General features: G+C 42.8%; 1 protein-coding gene across 2 annotated transcripts in view; it reads right to left on the bottom strand.

Moving 5' to 3' along the window:
* Positions 1–20,775, bottom strand: part of ARSB (arylsulfatase B) — an 82,912-nt gene that overhangs the window by 57,003 nt on the left and 5,134 nt on the right. For both annotated transcript variants that reach the window (XM_077347320.1, XM_077347319.1), the window contains exons 2-4: positions 14,200–14,386; positions 11,131–11,321; positions 8,331–8,538 (exon numbers count right to left, since the gene is read on the bottom strand). In XM_077347320.1, coding sequence (XP_077203435.1) covers positions 8,331–8,538; positions 11,131–11,321; positions 14,200–14,386 — 586 coding nt within the window. The remainder of the gene's footprint in view (positions 1–8,330; positions 8,539–11,130; positions 11,322–14,199; positions 14,387–20,775) is intronic.

The following is a 20,775-nucleotide window of genomic DNA, read 5'->3' as shown; positions in this document are numbered from 1 at the left end:
AGGTAATTTGAAATCTTAACACATGTATTTTGAACTAAAGTCCAAAAGGTTCCAGTGGTGGTTGGACATTTGTTACATACAAATATGTTATGAAGATAAAAAGGATAAAAAGGAGAAGAGAATGATGTAACCTAAGGAAAACAAACAAAAGTTTCATTTTAAGGGAGTGAACATCTAAAGAAATGCATCTAGCTACATCAAATGCAAGCATGCATTATCAGATTCCAATCTGCCCCCCCCCGCCCTTTAAGTGGTGAGGCTATCAGAATAAACTGCTTACATGTGTGAAGTACCATCAAGTGACCTCTGATTTATGGTGGCCCTATGAGTTCATGACATTCAAAATATCTTATCAATAACAAACAGCCTTGCTCTGGTCTTGCAAATTGAAGGCTGTGGCTTCCTCAATTGAGTAAATCACTCATGTTGTGTCACCCATTTTTCCTAGTATTATTGTCTTTTCAAGCGATTGCTTAAGGAAGGGTGATTTAGGCCAGAATTGAACATGACACTGGCAAGACAAAAAAAGTCCATGCTGTTGTCCATAAGCCCAGTGTTTCATTGAAATCAGTCTAACCACTCTATATGTAATGGAACAAGGCACAGATCCCTCACCCAGGGAGTGTAGTGCTGACGTATTAATTTTGCCCACACATTAGGGCTGCCTATGTAGCACCCTAAGATGCCTGACTGAAGTCTGATCTAGTTGCAAGACAAAGGAACTTACCCAAAGGATCCATACAACTAATCCAACAAGTACGTTGTGTAGTTAAGTTCCACTGTCCTGCAACTGAATCAGATTTGTGTGATCTATGAGTTGAGAGTGGAGCAGGGTACGTAGCCTAGCCCTTTTCCTTCTTTAGAGAGCCAGTTTGGTGTAGTGGTTAGGAGTGCGGACTAATAATCTGGCATGCCGGGTTCGATTCTGCACTCCCCCACATGCAGCCAGCTGGGTGACCTTGGGCTCACCATGGCACTGATAAAACTGTTCTGACCGAGCAGTGATATCAGGGCTCTCTCAGCCTCACCTCCCTCACAGGGTGTCTGTTGTGGGGAAAGGGAAGGCGACTGTAAGCCGCTTTGAGCCGCCTTCGGGTAGGGAAAGCAGCATATAAGAACCAACTCCTCTTCTTCTTCTTTAATTTCCTAGTCTAGCCCTTTTTTCTAGCCTAATTTCCACTCTAGCCCTTTTCCTTCTTTAATTTCCATGATCCTTATAATGTTCCGAAGCAGCTTTTCCTAGGGGTAGGGCTTAATAGTATGAGGTTAACATGTTTGTATGTGATATATATAAGAGCCTCTTGTGGCGCAGAGTGGTAAGGCAGCCGTCTGAAAGCTCTGCCCATGAGGCTGGGAGTTCGATCCCAGCAGCCGGCTCAAGGTTGACTCAGCCTTCCATCCTTCCGAGGTCGGTAAAATGAGTACCCAGCTTGCTTGCTGGGGGGTAAACGGTAATGACTGGGGAAGGCACCACCCCGTATTGAGTCTGCCAAGAAAACGCTGGAGGGCGTCACCCCAAGGGTCAGACATGACTCGGTGCTTGCACAGGGGATACCTTTATCTTTTTATGTGATATACACTGAAAGGGCCAAAAGGCACAATACCACAAGTGGACTTAACGAATCGCACAGGTCTCAGTGGAACTCTCTGGAGCCCACCAAGAGCTGCTGAACTGATGTTAAATGAACACGTACAGCACCAAGGCATTTCCTAGATGACTAACTTAATTGTTCTTGATTTTAAAATGCTCACAAGTAAATAATTTAACATGTTTGCAAGAATAAAATCTACTGTTGTGCTGCTTATAATTCTGTGCCAGAAGAACTGTCAGTGGGATTAATTATTGACCAGCTCACAGTAAGCAGAAACAAATTTATTGATCTGTTGAGAATGTAAGAAGAGTTGGTTGGCATAAAATCAAGGGCCCATCTAGTTCAGTACCCCAGTTCAAACTGTGGGCACCCAGATGCCTTTGAGAAGCCTGCAAAGCTAGCATAAAGACAACGCTTATCCCCATTCAAAATTCAGAAATTCTGAAAGCGGAGGTTTCATTTAGCTATCATGGCTACATGGATTTCTCTAAAACTATCTCCAGACTAAATTCAGATGATGCAGTGGAGGAACTTCAGGGGGTTTTTAAGCACTCCCTCACCCCAAATTGGACTATAACTGCTTCCTAACCACTGTTTCCTCAAATTACTCCCCCCACATACCTATTGAAGAAGAAGAAGAAGAAGAAGAAGAGTTGGTTCTTATATGCCGCTTTTCCCTACCCGAAGGAGGCTCAAAGCGGCTTACAGTCGCCTTCCCTTTCCTCTCCCCACAACAGACACCCTGTGAGGTGGGTGAGGCTGAGAGAGCCCTGATATCACTGCTTGGTCAGAACAGTTTTATCAGCGCCATGGCGAGCCCAATGTCACCCAGCTGGCTGCATGTGGGGGAGCACAGAATCGAACCCGGCATGCCAGATTAGAAGTCCACACTCCTAACCACTACACCAAACTACACCAAACTGGCTTTGGTAATCTCTCTTCCAAGTACCACCCCTCCGTACTTCCTAATATCAGGCTAAATTATAACACCTCTCACACCCAATTTACTCTATTAATCAATTGCATCTGAAATACAAGAACATGGTCGGATTATTACATGACGAGTATGAAGATCCTATGGTTTAAAAATAGAAGCAGGATAAGACTTTGGGAAACTAGCACCAATCTGAGCTAGCTGGAGTCTTAGGACTGTTGTTTGGTAACTGCAGGAGAGGGAGGGGAGGAATGACAAATACCTGGAAATAATGTCATGTTCCAGACATGATGCTGTAAAGCCAGAGGTGGCCAAACTGTGGTTCCCCAGGTGCTCATGGACTACATTTCCCACAAGCCCCTGCCAGCACTGGACTCTATACCATGTCAGTGACATGACATAACTTCCAGGTATTTGCTGGTGGTGACATTACACCACTGGTGAGATGCCAGTTTTCCAGCAATTCCCCCCCAAACACAGCAAAAATAAGCAAGCAATAAAGGGGAAGCCAGTTCAGCAGGACACCTGGTCTATGTTGGACCAATGACCTAATGCAGTATAAAGCATTTTCATGTGCAAACAACAAACAAAACTGTATTGCAAATATGTAACATCAATAAACATGCAGTAAAAACTGTATGGCATCTGGAATCCCTTTAGATGAAGAGGAAACGAGTCAGACATCTGCAGTTTAGCTATCTATATTTGAAGCAATAAGACGGAGACTTCAAATGTCAGGAATTACACAGAGTATTGCCAAAATGCAACATCTGAAACATTTATTTATTTAAAACGCATGAGGCTGTCAATTGAATTTAAGCAACGGGGAAAGCCACGAGCCATTCCTGCAGCTATTTTTATAGAGTTACGCTTGGATGAAGCTTGTAGAACCAAGCATGAAAGACAGCAAAGGAAGCACAACATTTTATTGGTTTCTTAAAAAAATCATATGGGTGAATCCTTTCCAAGCTCATGAAAGGAAAGGAATAGTAGTATTTACTGCAGTTATGCAGCCTCTATGAAATAATCAATTCATAGCTCAGTCAAGCTAGTTCTTTTCTGACCTCTGGCATTCCCCCATTGAGCAAAGCCCTTGAACTTCTGCATTGTAGGATTTAAGGCTGTGATGGCGTCAAAGGGAAAAATTACACACAGAGAGGGAACATTTCGTCAGTTTGTCTCTACAAAAAAACCCCAAATCTGAGGCAAAATTATTCTGACTCATAGAATAGCTGCTCCCACTAACACTGCACATTTAAAAACTACAACAAAGGCCTATGCATTAATCTAAGAACTGTGCCCTCAATTTGAACCCAAAAAGCCCTTCCCATCTTACTATTACATTTCATTTGTCATGTGATTTGGCTGCACAGCACAGTAGAACAGGGGTAGTCAAACTGCGGCCCTCCAGATGTCCATGGACCACAATTCCCATGAGCCCCTGCCAGCAAGTAACATTCTCTCTAGTGGCAGAGCTGCTATCTGAGAATTCCAGCCAGATGACACCCACATCTAGATTCCATTACCGAAGTCTCCAGATGCGTCAATCCTGGTGAACTGAAGTGGTGGTCAAGTGGAGTGGATAAGGCAGAACAAGCGGACAAGACAAAGGTGATGCTGGTTGGGAAGAAGGATGCGTCAGAAGACAATTGGTCTTGGATGGAGTAGAATTCGCTTTCTGCAGAGCAATTTAAAAGTGGGGCAAATCCCACAGTGGGGCAAACAAGCCCCGCATGACAGTTTTGACTTGGGAAAACAGTGCAGAAGGGAAGGCCGAAATTCCTCATCTACCTAGGCTGGACACCTGGGTTAATGAGTGCTGAGGAATGTTACTTTTCAAGATTCATGGGTGACTGCAAGATGGATAAAGGGCCCCCAACCCAATGTGTCTCACGTTTTTCATCTAGTTTGGGCTAGTTTTCTCTCACTAGTAGACTACTGTAATGCACTATATCGGTGCTTCCCTACCGCCGTGAAGGCCTCAGTACTGGGCCGTGACGGGGGGGGGGGGGAGGCACGGGTGTTGGCGCTGGAGCGCCAGCAGGCACACCTCCCTACCCCCCAATCGGCCACCTCCTGGCGCAGTGAGCGCTGCACTGCGGGGGGGAGGCGCGGGGGCGGGCCAGCAGGGATTTACGGGTGGTGGCGTCCACGCCTCCCCCATCACAGCGCACTCCTGGCGCAGTGAGCGCCGCGCCGGGGGAGGGAGGCGCGCTTGCTGGTTTGCGGGCACCGGCACACAGGCACTCACACCTCCCTCTCCCCCCGGTCCTCGATCCTCCCTCTCCCCTCCGGTCCCTAGCCTGAAAAAGGTTGGGGACCGCTGCGCTATATGATGAGTTTCCCATGAAGACACCCCTGAAGCTGCAGGTGGTTGAGAAAGCAGCAGTCCAATTAATGTCAGATGCTGCCAATGGGAATCCAATTTGCTATCAGTTTGTTTCCAACTCAAAGTGCTTTAAATTCTTTCACAGCCTGGGACTAGCTTGAACCACTATGATCTCCAGGACACCCTTGTGTGTCAGGTTGGGACTTTAGGCTGCCAGACACATTGCCTTTTCCATGGAACTTCCCACTTTGTGGATCAGATTTGCTGAGGAGGTAACGGAGGTGCTGGTCTTTTGAAACTTTTAGGAGATGCTGCAAGGCCATTTGACTTGCTGTGGCTTTTAGAATGGGATATAAACTGTGAGCATCTTGTGCAGAGAACTGTCTATCTAGGCTTTTATTCTATTGGCTATACGTTACAAAGTTTTAATTGTGACTTGTCAGCTGTTCAGTCACATGGAAAAGCAGAATATAAATATTTAAATAACTAAATGAAATGTTCGCCTAGCAACAAATGACATCTAGCACATGACAAAAGCAAAAGGAAAGAAAAACATTACAGTGGAAAAAAATAAATTCACTCAACTCTAGGAATAGCTCAGACAGCTGCAGACCTTTCCCAACAGCGAAATCTCACTTCATGTCTTGTGGTACCCTCTTGTGGCAATTAAGGGACACAACACCCACACTTTATTCTACAGTGCTTTTCTGCCTGCAATGGCTGCCTCTGTTGAATATCAGCCTTAGGAAACAGTAATGGTGCATCACCTCATCAGTTCATATTTTAAATCAAACGTATGGCAGTACGCCAGTATAGAAAGACATAACACTGTGTGATGGTTTGAAACAATTCCCTGATCGGATCGTGCTAGCAATGCTGATCCTAGGGATAACACTGGATCAGAAGTCAAATAGGCATTAAACTATGGTAAGTTAAAGCTTTGATTTTTAAAGTGCATTCTAAGTGCAGTTTAAAAACTTTAAAATGACATGTAACATAAATGAGAAATAAGGTGGTGCTCGCATATAAAAAATTAAGAAATAAGGTGGTATTTTGCAGTAGTTTTGAATAGTATAGTCTTCACCAGAGTGCGGCACACTAATAATCATAGTGTATTAACTGTGTATGCTGTTTAGAGATGCTGCTAGTATATATGCTAGTACCTGGACTCTTGTTTCCTACTAAAGAGCCTTTTAAATTGTGCAATAGGTTTGCTTGCCAACTGGCACAATTTCAGAGCACATTTAGGCCAGACTATATTAAGTGGATTTCAGTATTTGTTATACTGTGGCAGAGTATCTGCATTGCATACAGAAGCTCCTGTGTTTAACACCTATTGTCTCCAGCTAAAAGGACCAGATAACAGGTTATGTTAAAGTTCTCTACTGCAGTGGTCCCCAACCTTTTTATCACTGGGGACTGGTCAACACTTGACAATTTTACTGAGGCCTGGGGGGGAAGTCTTTTGCTGAGTGCCGCCGCCTGAACCCCTGCTCCACTTGCTTTCCTGCTGGCGCCCCTGATATCCCGCCACCCACTGGGGGGCACTGCCAGCAACAGCTGTGCAGTGCCACGCCGAAGGGGAGCCCCAGCCATGGCAGCCGCTGGCAAGCACCAAAGGTGAGCCGGAGGCAGAGTAGCAGGGCGGCCCCCGAGGCAGCAGCTCGGGAAGAAGGATGAGGAGGAGCTGTGGCCCGGTACCAACTGATCCACGGACCGGTACCGGTCTCCAGACTGGGGGTTGGGGACCGCTGCTCTACTGTAGAATCTAGACAGCCACTGCCAGCCACAGCAAGCAGTTATGAACTTGACAGATGAAAAGTCTTATACTCAGTATAAAGCAGCTTCATGCTTGACATTGTGTTATCAATCTATAAACATACAATAAGATTTGAGTGCTATAATTATACATGAGTGCATTTCCCCCTACACCAGCACAAGGAGAATGTCATGTATGAAGCAGCCGTCAAAAACTGCCAGTCTGAACAGCAATTTCAGCTACAAGTAGGATTAATTACAGTAGTATTCATCAATGTAAGTGCTTCAAAATGCTGCAAATTGCCCTATCACATCAGAGATGCAATAAAGCAAAACAAATTGGGTCTCTTCCAGCTTCATACTGGAGAAGTTACAAACAGTTTAGAGTCTCACAGGCAAAGCTTTAACTTCAGCGTAAAAAGTACTGCAAAAATCCCCAAAGCTTCACCCATTATTTTATGTAAGGATGTTGTCAAATTAGCTCTGGCTTGTACAAATATTAAATCTTATTTTTGGAATAGCATCAATGTCTTAGTAACCCATCATTTTTCTGTGGGTGACTGCACAAGCAGTTTTCCGTGCAATACAGGCTACGGATGCACATTATCACTTATGTCCATTGATTCAATTACATCTCAAAAAGCTATCCTAATATGACCTCACTGATTGAATGAGGGCAAAGGTGTACAGTCGTGACCGCGGGAGAGAGACATAAAAACTTATATATATATATCAAATCAAATTTCTTTAAATACAGCACTACGGCCAGATAAAACAGATAGCAAAAAACACTGGGAACCAATACAAAATTTAAAAATATTTAAAATTGCACAATTAATAGGTATATTAAAAATTGCATATTAAAATTCCCTCTAAAACACTTTAATTGAGCTTGAGTTGTCTTTCCCACATGCTAAACACATAAGTGCAAAATTTGGCAATCTGCTTAATAATATGGACCTCCACAGGAGAAATCTAACTTTTCCTTTGTTAGAGCTAATGGAGGAATCCCTAAGTAATGGGAGGATGAATTTATTTCTTGCAGAGTTGAAGGTAGGGCACCTTAAGAGGACGTGCTCGATTGACTCTATCGCCCCAGAATTACAGGGGCAGAGTCTTTCAGCTAACTGGGATTTTCTTGAAGCGGCCCGACCAGTTCAATTAAAAGAAGAATGTGGTGCAAAATAGGCCTATTGAACAAAAACAGGTTTTTAAAAATGATTTTTCAATGCAAAGTTAATTTAGAAACAAAGGGCAAAATTATACTGACTGCTTTATATTTGAACAACAATTTTCTCTCACTGCTTTGCATTTACGTAAGAGAGTTTGTTGACTGCTTTTGCATATCACATGCTTGGATCAAAGAGCCTCTTGTGGCGCAGAGTGGTAAAGCAGCAGACATGCTGTCTGAAGCTCTGCCCATGAGGCTGGGAGTTCAATCCCAGCAGCCGGCACGAGGTTGACTCAGCCTTCCATCCTTCCGAGGTCGTAAAATGAGTACCCAGCTTGCTGCTGGAGGGTAAAACCATAATGACTGGGGAAGGGAATGGCAAAACCACCCTGTATTGAGTCTGCCAAGAAAACGCTAGCGGGCGTCATCCCAAGGGTCAGACATGACTCAGTGCTTGCACAGGGAATACCTTTACTTTTACCTTATGCTTGGATCAATGCATTAGAGACAACTGCTATGCACCTGTATCTAGTTTCTCAACGTTACCTGTAGAGAAGATGAACACAGTGTTGTTCCAAAATCCATGGCTCTTCAGGGCTGTAGTGACATTTCCTACAGCTTCGTCCATAATAGATACCATTCCTGCATACTTGCGTCTGTTTTCATTGCGAATGAAAGAGTAAGGTTCTGTGTATTTCTCAGGGACTTGAAGAGGTTCATGGACAGATTGCAAAGCCAGGTAGAGGAAGAGAGGCTTTAAAATAAAAAGAAATTATAAATGACTGAAAATTGAAACGACGTTATTAAATGAACTAATCAAAAGAGCATAAGTGACTCAGATCTGCCAGAAATACCCTGACAGACAATTTGTATTTCACATGAGGTACAATCTAGTCAAAGCTAGACAACTGGAAAACTCTAGAAACAGTGGGGATGATGACACAGGAGGAAGCAGTTCAAGGCCAAATTGGAAGGAAAGCAGGCAAAGAATACAGAACATGTTATACCAGGGTAGCAGATATCATTTTTCTCCTAGGAGATGTTGGCACCATAACCCGAACTCTGTGATGTAGGTTAAGTTGAGATATTGTAGCTGTTCCCCAGTGAGTTTCATGGCTAAACCAGGAGTTGCACAAATAAATTCATAATAAAGGTATGTATCAATAAAAAAATCATTATAAATTTGGATATGGGATTCAGTGTTGAAATGGAGGGATACTTTTACCATTTATTCCTGATTTTCACGTTGGTCAGTACTAGTTCAGGATTCAAATCCAGTTGGTGGGATGCTAGAAAGAACATTGGAACTCACTGAAAAGGGCCCTTCTCCTCATAGGTCAAGAGGACAGCTTGGTGGGTGTGTCCCATCTCTCTTTGAGGGAGGGAGGTCAAATGAAAACTTCCTGTCTCCTGGTGAACAATGCATAAATGCTTTCCATGAGCAATTATAAATTCTTGTGGTGGAACCTCTTCTAGAGGCCAAAAAGGTATTTGTCACTGCTACACTGCATCCTCTCAGTAGCCAGGCAGTCAGACTCCACCATCCTGGCCGAGGATGTCTCAGGGGACCTTGAACAAGAAGGTCTGGGACCACTGGAAACTATAGGTGTGGACTGTCAGTCACCTAGATGATTGTGAAAATCCAGGGTCATCTCGGCCACCAGGAAGCTACTAGGATCACTTCGGCTCAAAGGACTCTGACTCTCCTCAGGAACCGTGGCAAAATTGGCACCAGAGGGAATGCATAAAGAAGGACTCTTGGCCAGTTTGACAGCTGTGTGTCCATCATCTCTGCCCTGTGATGGTAAAATCTTGTGCAGAACCTGGTAGTTTAGGTGTGATGCGAACAGATCCAGGGATGACTGGCCAAAGCGATTTGTGATCATCTGAAACACTTCCCTGTTGAGGCTCCACTCCTCCTCCAGGATCGTCTGTCTGCTGAGCCAGCCCACTTGAGTATTCAGAATTCCCTGAATATGTTCTGCTTTGAGGGAAACGAGATGCTTTTTCTGCCCAGATCATGATCCGTTTTGGCCTCCTTTTGGAGTTTTCCCGATTTTGAACCGCCCTGGTGATTTACGTAGGCTTTTGCTGAGATTACTACAAGGGTTCCTGTTATTATTGGACTGAAAAAATTCAAGGCAAGAAATATTGCTCTTAGTGTCAGAAGATTGATGGGCTGTTTCTGCCGCTGACCATGAGGCCTGCACTGGGCTGTCGTTCAGCAGTGCTCCCCAGACTGTTAGCCTCGCATCTGTGTAAATCTGTTGGTACTGCATTATTGTTCTGGTTCTACTTGACAGTGCACCAACACAAACTGCATTTTACCTAACAGAGTTACTTGCATGTCTAACTTGCTGGAGATTCTCTGCTGAAAAGGCAGCAGTATCTGTTGTAGAGGGTGAGTGTGAGTCCTGGAATGAGTCTGATGGGAACAAGACCTGCTTGCACTAGACTCTGAAGAGGAACAAGAGGCCCTGGAAGAGGATGGCATATTTTGTTCGCAAAACTTAGCTATTTCTGCTTGCATTGAATCCTGCATGAAATGGAAAAACTCTGGGGGTTAGTTGAACCTTCCCACCATTGCCACTACGTTACCAGAATCCTAATGTAAGACCACAATAATTGCAAGCAGAAACAGAAGGGTTCAATTTTACAGACTCCAGAACTAAGTGCTGTTGAGTACACTTCTTTACACTGTTTCCTATGGAATAAATTATGGCAGACTGGCAAGAGAGTACTAATTGCCAACACTTTAAAAAATCCTTGCTGCATCTGGTTTCTTTATGTACTCTTACTGTGACTGTCATACATTTTGCTACCTATTCTTATAGATGTCAATGTCTCCTTAAGATTATTTTAGTTCAAAATGCGTTTTTTCCCCCTTGATTTGTAATTTCCTGCCAGAAGTGGCATGATCAGTAATAGAAACTGGAAAACCAAAGGTCACACTCAATGACATATACTTAAGGCAAATAATTACCAGGGAATTAAGCACATGTACCTGGGGAAATGACTTCAGTTTGAAGAAGAAGAGTTGGTTTTTATACCCCACTGTCCAAAGGAGTCTCAAAATGGTTTACAATCACCTTCCCTTCCTGTCCCCACAACAGGCACCCTGTGAGGTAGGTGGGGCTGAGAAAGCTCTGACAGGACTGCTTGGTTAGAGAACAGCACTATCAGGGCTGTGAAAAACTCAAGCTCACCCAGCTGGCTGCAAGTGGAGGAATGGTGAAATCAAACACAGGTCACCAGATTAGAAGCCACTATTAATCACTACGCCATGCTAGCAATGCACCAAAATAGATACATTCTAACTTTTAATTTTTAAAGAAGATTATTATACCTTCTCAGTTGGATGACTGGCTATAAGATCTACAGCTCTTTTGGTAAATATATTAGCCGAGTAGTCATTTTTATATCCAACTGCAACTTCTTCTCCATCTCGAAGATCAAGGGCACACCGCGTTATATTCTTTAATGCAATAGTGACACAACGCTCATGAGAATAGTAGTCTTCACTTCCAAGAAGGTAGCCTAAATCACAAAGAACAAATGATTGCTCATACTGTAGTATTAGAACAACATTAGACATACAGGCCCCTTTTAAAGTTAACGAAAGGTGAGAATGTAGCTTTTCTGTGCACCTTGAAAAAAACTCCCAAATAGGATTCTTTTTATACAACTGCAAAGCAAACCATTTGGCAAAATATGTCATCTTCTGTAACAAATTACTAATACATTGCTAATGGTAATGTTTACAAGCTGTCCAATTGGTTTGTTTATTGGGAATTTGTAATGTTTAAAAGCTACCCAATCATTTTTTAATTTGCAAAGTTATCTAAACTGAATAAATAAATTTCACTTCAGAATTTATCAGCTCTGAGGCAAGAACAAAAACAGACCAAGCAGACAAGTCTAAGGGCTGTGTGTCAAACTTGAATAGTTTGTTTTTTAAACAATAAGAAGAGACGGAAGAGCTGTTTTTTTCTACCCTGCTTTTTATTACTTGAAGGAGTATCAAAGCAGCTTGCAGTCGCTTACCCTTTCTCTCCCCATAACAGACACGCTGTGAGGTAGATGGGATGGAGAGCTCTGAGAGAACTCTGATCAAGCTGGCTCCATATGGAGGAGTGCGGAATCAAACCTGGTTTTCTAGATTAGATGCTGCCACTCTTAGCCACTATACAAAGCTGGCTCTCCAACCTGGAGGGAGGCTAGCTGCTTATTGCTGGGGGCAGGGGCAAAGCTTGGGCTTCTGTTCTACTCCCCTCGGCCTCTAGACCAACCCCTGAAACATTCTTCAGGCTTCAACACACCCCAGAAGTGGCATGATCATGCAGAATATGGTTGGAAGTAAGGCTGTATACACGCGCACCTGGGGCCCCTCACCTTCCCACTCACATCATTAGTTGTTTTGGGAGGGCAAGGCAGGTTGACATAAACATTTATCAGTTGACGTGGCCATATATGGTCAATTTGTTTTAGAAATTTTAAATATTATATTAGTTAATTCCCACCCATTTGGGAAGCCCTTCCAGGGCCACCAAGAAACCCCAGGGTTTCATGAAACCCTGGTGGAGAAAGCCTGTTCTAGAGCCAGGCAGAGGAGCACAATCAAAGTTTGGGCACTGATCCACTCATGCAAGTGAGTTGCTTTCATGTTGCATGACAAACGCAGCATTGTCCCATAACTCTAACTCCTCCTCTGCTCTGACTTAAAACATATGCATTTTTATTTAATTCATTAAGAAACATTTTTATGTCACCTTACTACAAGTTTACATGACTCAGAGTCCCCAATACAGCAAACATTCACAAATATTAAGGTAAAGGTATCCCCTGTGCAAGCACCGGGTCATGTCTGACCCTTGGGGTGACGCCCTCTAGCGTTTTCATGGCAGACTCAATATGGGGTGGTTTGCCAGTGCCTTCCCCAGTCATTACCATCACAAATATTAAAACAAACTAAAACAAATATATATGGGAGGCAAATCAGTGAGGGAACATCTTCACCTGCTGGCTGGAGACAAGGGCAGAGGGGACAGAAGGATCTCCCTGGGAAAGAAATTCCATAATTTTGATGCCATGACGAAGAATGTCCTTTCTTAATCTTATCAGCCTTCTAGCATCAAGTGGTAGGGGCACCCAAAACCAGGGCCCTGCAAGTGACCATAGCAGTTGGATAGGAAGCAGACAATTCCTTAAGGTGTACTAGCCCCAAGCCATACAAAATTTTAAAGGTCAGTACCAGCATGCTGAATTGGTCCTGCCACTGCAGGTGGAACACAAATCCTCCAAAAGCAAATCAGTTAGGCAAACAAGCCTTCCCAGAGATGGTGAGATTATTCCAGACATGCATCTGCTCAGACATGTTCTCCCCTTTGGTGCCCCTCCTCATGGCTGAACAAAATGGCAGACAGCAAGGTCCTAGAATAACTATCAGATCAGGTTTCCAGCTGCTCTTGGGGGGAAAAAAAGAATTATGTTCCAAATTACAGCATTCACTGTATATAACCATGGACACTGCTCCAATTGGATCTTCACCACTAAATTTCCAACGGCACATCCCTATTATTTGGAAACTGAATAATGTTGGCCACGACAGCTGAAGTTAGAACTGCTATGCTATTTATAGTCAAAGGATATTGTCCTGTTGATGGGATTAATTCTCATGCCAGCTATATGGAAATTTATTTGTTGCTGACACCAACTAGTGAGTAAGACTGTCTTTTCAATATAAATGAGAATCGTTTCCAAACAAAAAAGGATAATTCTTGAGGGGGAGAACCTATTTTCTACCAGTTTACCACATATTAACAAAGCTTAATCAGCACATGGATGACCTCCAACACTTTCATTGACGACAGCGGAACAACAGCTTATGAGTAACAGGCACCTAAGCTGGCATCCAAAGAGCCAAGACAAAGCAAGCTACATACTGTGATGGACAGGGGAACAAATTCACTCCCATCCCACTGTTTCCTGCTTGCCGATGGCTGTGATCCAAACAAGTCAACCTGTTCACTTACGGTCCTTGACACTCAGTAAATAATATTTACTGAAATCGATTAAATCAATAATTAAATCAAATAAAGCAATAATTAAATCAATTAAATTAAAACGGTGCCTCCATGGCCACATCAAATACCCCATTGTCACAGGTGCTTCATCAGGCAGCACTTAAATTATTCAATCCTGAAGATCGGGCACAATTAAATTCCAGCCTGGCAAACCAAGCTGTTTTATTTTCAATTATTATTCCATGGTTACATGCAGTACAAAAATGTTTCCCCGCAGTATTTCCCTTATTCCCAAGTCTCCTAAGTAAACAACTAGGCCACCAAAAAATATCCAGAAGGTTAGAGAATTCTAAAATGAAGGGAAAGAGGGACTGGAGTAAGTCTTTGCTTACCAAAGTAAGTATCAAATCCTCTGTGGGTAGGCAGGCATTCTTCCCTGTACATTCCCAGATGCCACTTGCCCACCATATGGGTAACGTATCCAGCTTCCTTTAATAGTGCAGGTAGAAGTTTTTCATCCAGTGGGACACAGCTGGGCTGACACGGCCAAATTATTTCATGCTGTAAACCTGTATGAATCTAATGAAAATAAGTGTATCTCACATACCGGTTGCAATACAGCGTCATGATGCTTTAAAAATAAATTTCCCACAGCTGCATATTAACTTTTAGAAAAAAACAAAATCTAAAAATGAAATCAATACCCATGCAATTTTAAATACATTGCATCTGAGGAAGGTATGTACATTCACAAGAAATATTACTTAATACATGCTAAAGTTGAATAATTGATTCTTCTGACTGAGGCTTTACAAGATTATTTACTTGAATCTGACATTAACCAAACCCCTTGGGCACTGAGCACTACGTTCTTTTCTGCTGGGGTCGCAGCACAACTAAGGAAAAATGCTTAATGTTTGTCTGATTGCTTTAACCCCCCTCCCCATGATTCAAAGAGGCATAGGAATAAAATTTAAATAAAAACAGTCCAACAGACTCCTGCCACTGAAACTTTAATTTGCACAGTAGGTGATAAACCACAATGTTCTTCTCAGTGGGGTGATGGTTCTGCTACCATATTTCACCACAGCTGTGAGCCATGGGCCAAGAAACAAAGGGCCAAGAGCTCCCAACCAGGCCACTGCCTCAGACTTTGAATTACCTGCAGAAAGGGAAGGACAAATGTCCAGGAGTTGTTCAGACAGATTTGATATTCCCAGTTGAATGCATGCAAGATCTTAGGGCAGGATATTGAACCAGAGAGCTTTCAGATTATTTTAGGTTAAGTGGCCCAGATGATGCTTCCAGGACAGCTTCTCTTACAATTCCAACTGATTAGAGCAGCCTTTCTCAACTTTCTTACTGTTACCCCTGAAACATTCTTCAGACGACAAGAAAACCCAGATGTGGTGCAATTGTGCAGAATACTGTTGAGAAGCCTAGCTATGTACACATCAACCAAGGGCCCCTTCCCCTTCCCATCATCTTCAGACCCATCACTGGTCATTTTGAGAGGGGGTGCTGGGTTGACATGACCATAGATGGTCATATAACCTGATAAATGTTTAACAAATTTAAAACAATATTAAAATTAATTCCCACCCATTCAGAAAACTCTTCCAAGCATCAAGAAACCCTGGTTGAGAAAGTCTGGATTAGAGTTACCATTCAATATGGATGGGTTGGAAGACAGTGATCACCCACTGAACATGAAAGCAAAATATGTCTGCTTAGCTTTACTATGAGAATTTTCTTGGGCAGGCCACAAAAATTCCCATTGTGAATACAGTGGCTAATGTTACTTCAGAAGAGAAAGGATAATATTAGAGCACCCATCCCCCAATCCCACCCTCAGCAAACATCCCTCTGGAATGGCCTGCTCTCTGTACACATTGCCAGGATTAACACCAATGACCCTGGTATAAAAGCAAGCACAGTTGCAACTCAGGAAACCATAGCTCACAGAAAGCCAATCTCCTGGAGGTCTACAAATTAAGCCTAGGTCTTCCCTATGAGAAAAATATACTCTTTCAGGCAGAATAGCAGTAGAAGGTCATCATTTGTAGGCCTCTGAGCCAAAAAAAAGACTTTTGGCATTCTAAAACAAAGAACCTCAAAAAGGAATTTCATTATGCCCTGGTCGTTATTAATTCTTATGGGGTTTTTATTATTTTACTTTGCAAGCCACTTCAAGTGGAAAGAAGGCATGTACATTTTCCAGCTAAATAAATCATGAAATTTTCCATTTGGAAATAGAAGAATCGATGGAGGGAGAACTATTTCTTCACAAAAACAGTATTGTATTCACCTATTTTATTATTAGGGAGGGGACATGGCTCAGTGATAGCGAATCTCCGTCCAACTCTCTGCACCCCCAGTAACAAGGGGTCAGGTAGTAGGTGATCTGAAAGGCCTATCCCTGAGACTCAGGAGGGCTACTGCCAATCAGATTAACAAGGAACCCCCATCCTGCCCCTACAGTGTATGAATTCCATGATTACGGACACCTCCTGGAGCCCACCAAGTGTTTTTAGAAAGTAGGCATGGTGAGATAGACATGTCTTGCAGGGGTATTGATCATTCACTGGAGATCTTGACTGGGCGAGTGACTGCTTCTCCACCTAATTCTGAGAATGCTATTGATGTTCAGGATCTGTGTTTGGAGTCAGTAAAGGCTGAACAAGGGTGAACAATCTGAAACATAATCCTGACAATAGAAGATCCATACTGTAGTTATATCTTGACCGGACTACTGGAAAATACTACTCGGGGCTATCCTTGAAGAGTGTTCAGAAGGTACAGAATGCCATGACTAGGCCGATGGTCAGGGCCAGCTACTGGAATGATGTGATTGCAATAATGCAATAATTACAATGGTTACCCTGCTTGGCAGAAGCCTTACCTCTTTCTAAAAACAGTTGGCACCTCCTAAGAAAGATCCTGCTGTGTGCCCTGGCACCCACAAGTACCATGTGGGGAACCTCTATTTTAAGCAGCTATTCTACCTGAAACACTGAATAATTACTGTTAGTTATGTGAATCCTCACTCCCTGACATTTTGTGGTTGGCTCCGCCTCCTTTGGCAGCCATTTTGGAGTTGTGTCCATCACCTTATGTCAGAATTTCAAGGGTGCCTGCAGGCTCAAAAAGGTTGGGGATCCCTGCAGACCAATACCAACAGACCAACGGTGTGAGAGTCTAACGCAGCTTCATGTATTAATTGTTTACTGTATCTATTTATTTTGCTTATATCCTGCCTTCCGTTCCTCATGCAACTCAAGGCTGATTGCAAAGGATTCCCAGGAAGCTGGCCATCGAGGCACTGGCCATCCATAGACTGGCTTCATTTCAGCAAGGTCATTTGTCGGACATCCAAAGGAACACACCTACATTTTAATCCCAACCTCCTCATTCCGATGTACAATTTTGCAAGGTTTTCTCAAAGTCCTTTCCAAATTTGCAAGCTTTAATTAAATGCAAATTAGTTTCCTACTCCAGTAAAGCAAACCACAGAAGTGATAAATAACTTGAATCTAATTTTTCCAGTCATGGTTCCACTAGCCTATTTTGGAATGCTGTTTTTAAATATGAATACCACATGTATCATAATTAGCCGCAATTTTATCATTTAGCAAAATACGGAGATTTTTGCCAACCAAACGTAAAAATTAGAAGCGCCAGGAAGCTTGAAGACTACCCAGAGGGTGGATTCTTGCCAGCTTTCAAAAGCAGAGCAAGAAGAGAACTACTGAAACTGAACATAAACGGAAAATAGAAAAACAAAGTAAAAAAGAAAAGTCACTATTGTTGCCAGTCTGCCAAAGCACATTGTTTGTCTTGATTTATAGGTAACACACAAGCCAGTTTAGCAATAGCCAAAGCTGTGCTTCTTGGAACCAAATTTACTACAAGTTCTAAAGAAAGCAGAAGATCAATTTTGTTTAGCTTGCCTTAGTCATGCAAAAATTACTGTCAAGTATGACCTGGATCTATGAATTTCTAGATGGCAATAAGGCTTTGTCATTTAGGCTTCCCTCCCACTTGTAAAAGGGTCAGCAGGTTGAGGGTGCAATCCTAAAAACACTTCCCAGGGAGTAAGCCCCACTGAAAAGGGATTTATTTCTAGATAGAGCTAATTAAGATTGCTCCTTAAACCTTCCAAATTCCCATATGTAATTCTGTGCACAAGGCATCTCATGCTAGCTTTATGGTCAGTCACAAGCCAGGAAATACCAGGAAACTACCAAAAAGGATTACTGGCTTAACCGTTTTAGTAAATTTTTTAAAAATGAGAATACCAGGGGATAAACATGTGATTTTCCCTTAGGCTATTTTTCTGTCAAATAAATAAAAATGTTGCAAAGCAATCTGCTTGCCTGGGATTGTCTAGCCAGCTCTTCTAGCAACAGTGACGAGAGTATCATGTGCTAGGGAGGGTAAAAGCATCTGGCATTAAGTTTTTTTCTGAGCAATCAACAGGGGCAGTCAATACCAAGGCCAATGCAATAAAATATCAATTTTCACTTTTGATTGGATAGCAGATGGCTGCGCTGAATTGACATAGGAGACTCTAATTATGAGGTATTTAAAGGGCCAGAAAATAAATGGAATTTTCAGAAGACAAGTACTATCACAGATTTACCAGGTTGTGGGGGCACAGTGGTCAAGACTAAGGGCCAAACGAGACATGAAGGGCCTCCCTGAGCTTGTTTCAGGGATGTGCATCATTTTAGGAAATGAGTTTGTACCTGAGAACTTCTTTAAACTTCATTCTGGGACCCAATTCTGTATCACCCATACAAAAGAGGGAAGAAGAAGATCCTACTTCTGACATTTTTCCAATCCCAAAACAATTCCTGACACTATTTCAGGCTGGAAAAATGGAGTGGAGGAAGCAGGAGCACCCCCCCCCCAAATGCTGTGGTCCTACTTGCTAGAATTGTTTAAAGGAGCTCTGTATGAGAACTTGTTCTCTAAAATGGCCATGCATTCCCAGGGTTATTTTGGGGATTCCCATCTGGTCTACTTTGGCCCTTATAGGATCCATCTTTTAGCTGAAGGCCCAGTTACTTGAGCATATTGGAAGTCTGTGTTCCACTACAAAGGGAAGAATATTTGCTCTAGTGTCTGTGTGTATGTAGGGGGGGAATGAGTCTATAAGCAAAGATATCTTTCTACGTTTTACCAAAACCGGGGGGGGGGGCAAAAATATGCAAGCTCAGGCAAGCATGATTAAAGGTAAAGGTATCCCCTGTGCAAGCACCGAGTCATGTCTGACCCTTGGGGTGACACCCTCTAGCGTTTTCATGGCAGACTCAATACGGGGTGGTTTGCAAGTGCCTTCCCCAGTCATTACCGTTTACCCCCCAGCAAGCTGGGTACTCATTTTACCGACCTCGGAAGGATGGAAGGCTGAGTTGACCTTGAGCCGGCTGCTGGGATCAAACTCCCAACCTCATGGGCAGACCTTTCAGATTGCATGTCTGCTGCCTTACCACTCTGTGCCACAAGCATGATTAGGCATGTCTAAAAGCACAAAATCCCTCTGCTTTTGAAATCCATTTTTTCCTATTTGAAGAGGACAAAAGCAGTAAAGTTTTGAATCATATGTCAACGGGTAAGTCCCTTTATTCCAGATAGAAGTCTCAACACACACACACACACACCGTGGATGAACTCAGCACCCTCCCACGAAGGAATGTAAAACCAATCAATTATGACAAGCAGATCTGGATCTCAAGCAGACATGTAAGTTTGGGTCACAGATGTTCTTCTTTAAATGGTCACAAAACCAAAGAACTCTATCAAAGTACACACTGGAAAATTCCAATGAAAGCCTGTCCATTACACTATGTTAACATCCCGTTCTGTGTTTTAAACTGGCTTAAGACAGCTGTCTAGAAGTAGAAATATTGTTCTGTATCTGGAATAAGGGGAGAAATTAATGGCTGCCTTGTGCCAGCAAGTGGAAATACACAATATAAGAGCAATGGCTCCCTCTGGGGGCAAATCAATAGTAAAGTAGAATGGATACTACATACTTAAGCATAACCGAGAAAATGGACTATATACCAATACAAGCTTCTTCATCTCTACCTAGGGTTACTGGTTCACCAGGGACAAGCTGAAGTCTCTGTTTCCAACCTAAAAGAGACCCTAATTGCACAGCTTAACTTTCTCCTATAGTTGAATGGTTGCCCTTCAGTCCTATGGAGAAAAATGCCACACTGAAATATTATTGCAATAAGGGCAACATTTGTGCAGCACCGCTGACATCAGATGGCCCAGCTCTCACTTTCAAAAATCCTACAGGGTGTAAAATGTTCACACAAAGATGCATTGTGTTCTCCAGGGTATAAGCTTCCCCTCCATACGTACCATTCATTTACTTAGTTGATTTCTAGTATGTGTTTTTTGTTATTAACTGCCTCCAGCAGCAACTACCAACAACATAATACAAAATGAAAACGAACAGTTTAAAAATAAAATGAATCCAGCTCAACAAAAACAATGCAACAGCAATCAAATCAACCCCATGGACTAGTTAAAACAGCAGGCAGTGAAGCCAGCAGCCTAAAAACAATTACAACATAAGAACACAATAAAATCAGAGTCCAGTAGTACCTTTAAGACCAACAAAGATTTATTTATCTTTATTTATCTTTGTTGGTCTTAAAAGGTGCTAGTGGACTCTGATTTTATTGTGCCTACTTCAGGCCAACACGGCTACCCATTTGAACATAAGAACATGGCAGGGAAATTAGGAAAGACCAGGAAAACACCACTAAAGTGGGATAAAGGTTTATTTGAAAATGTGTGTGAATAGCACCAGGCAAAAACAATCCTAAAAGCCAATAAAATGATGCCAGATGGACTCTAAGAAGAATGGCATTCTGCAGATGAGCTGCCACCACTGAGAAGGCCCTGTCCCTGGTCAGCAAGCTGCTATACCAGTGGTCCGGGGACCA

This window comes from Paroedura picta, chromosome 7, assembly GCF_049243985.1.
Source record: "Paroedura picta isolate Pp20150507F chromosome 7, Ppicta_v3.0, whole genome shotgun sequence".
Lineage (NCBI taxonomy): Eukaryota > Metazoa > Chordata > Lepidosauria > Squamata > Gekkonidae > Paroedura > Paroedura picta.
Note: the sequence above shows the minus strand (reverse complement) of the source record. Positions and strands in the feature narration are given on the sequence as shown.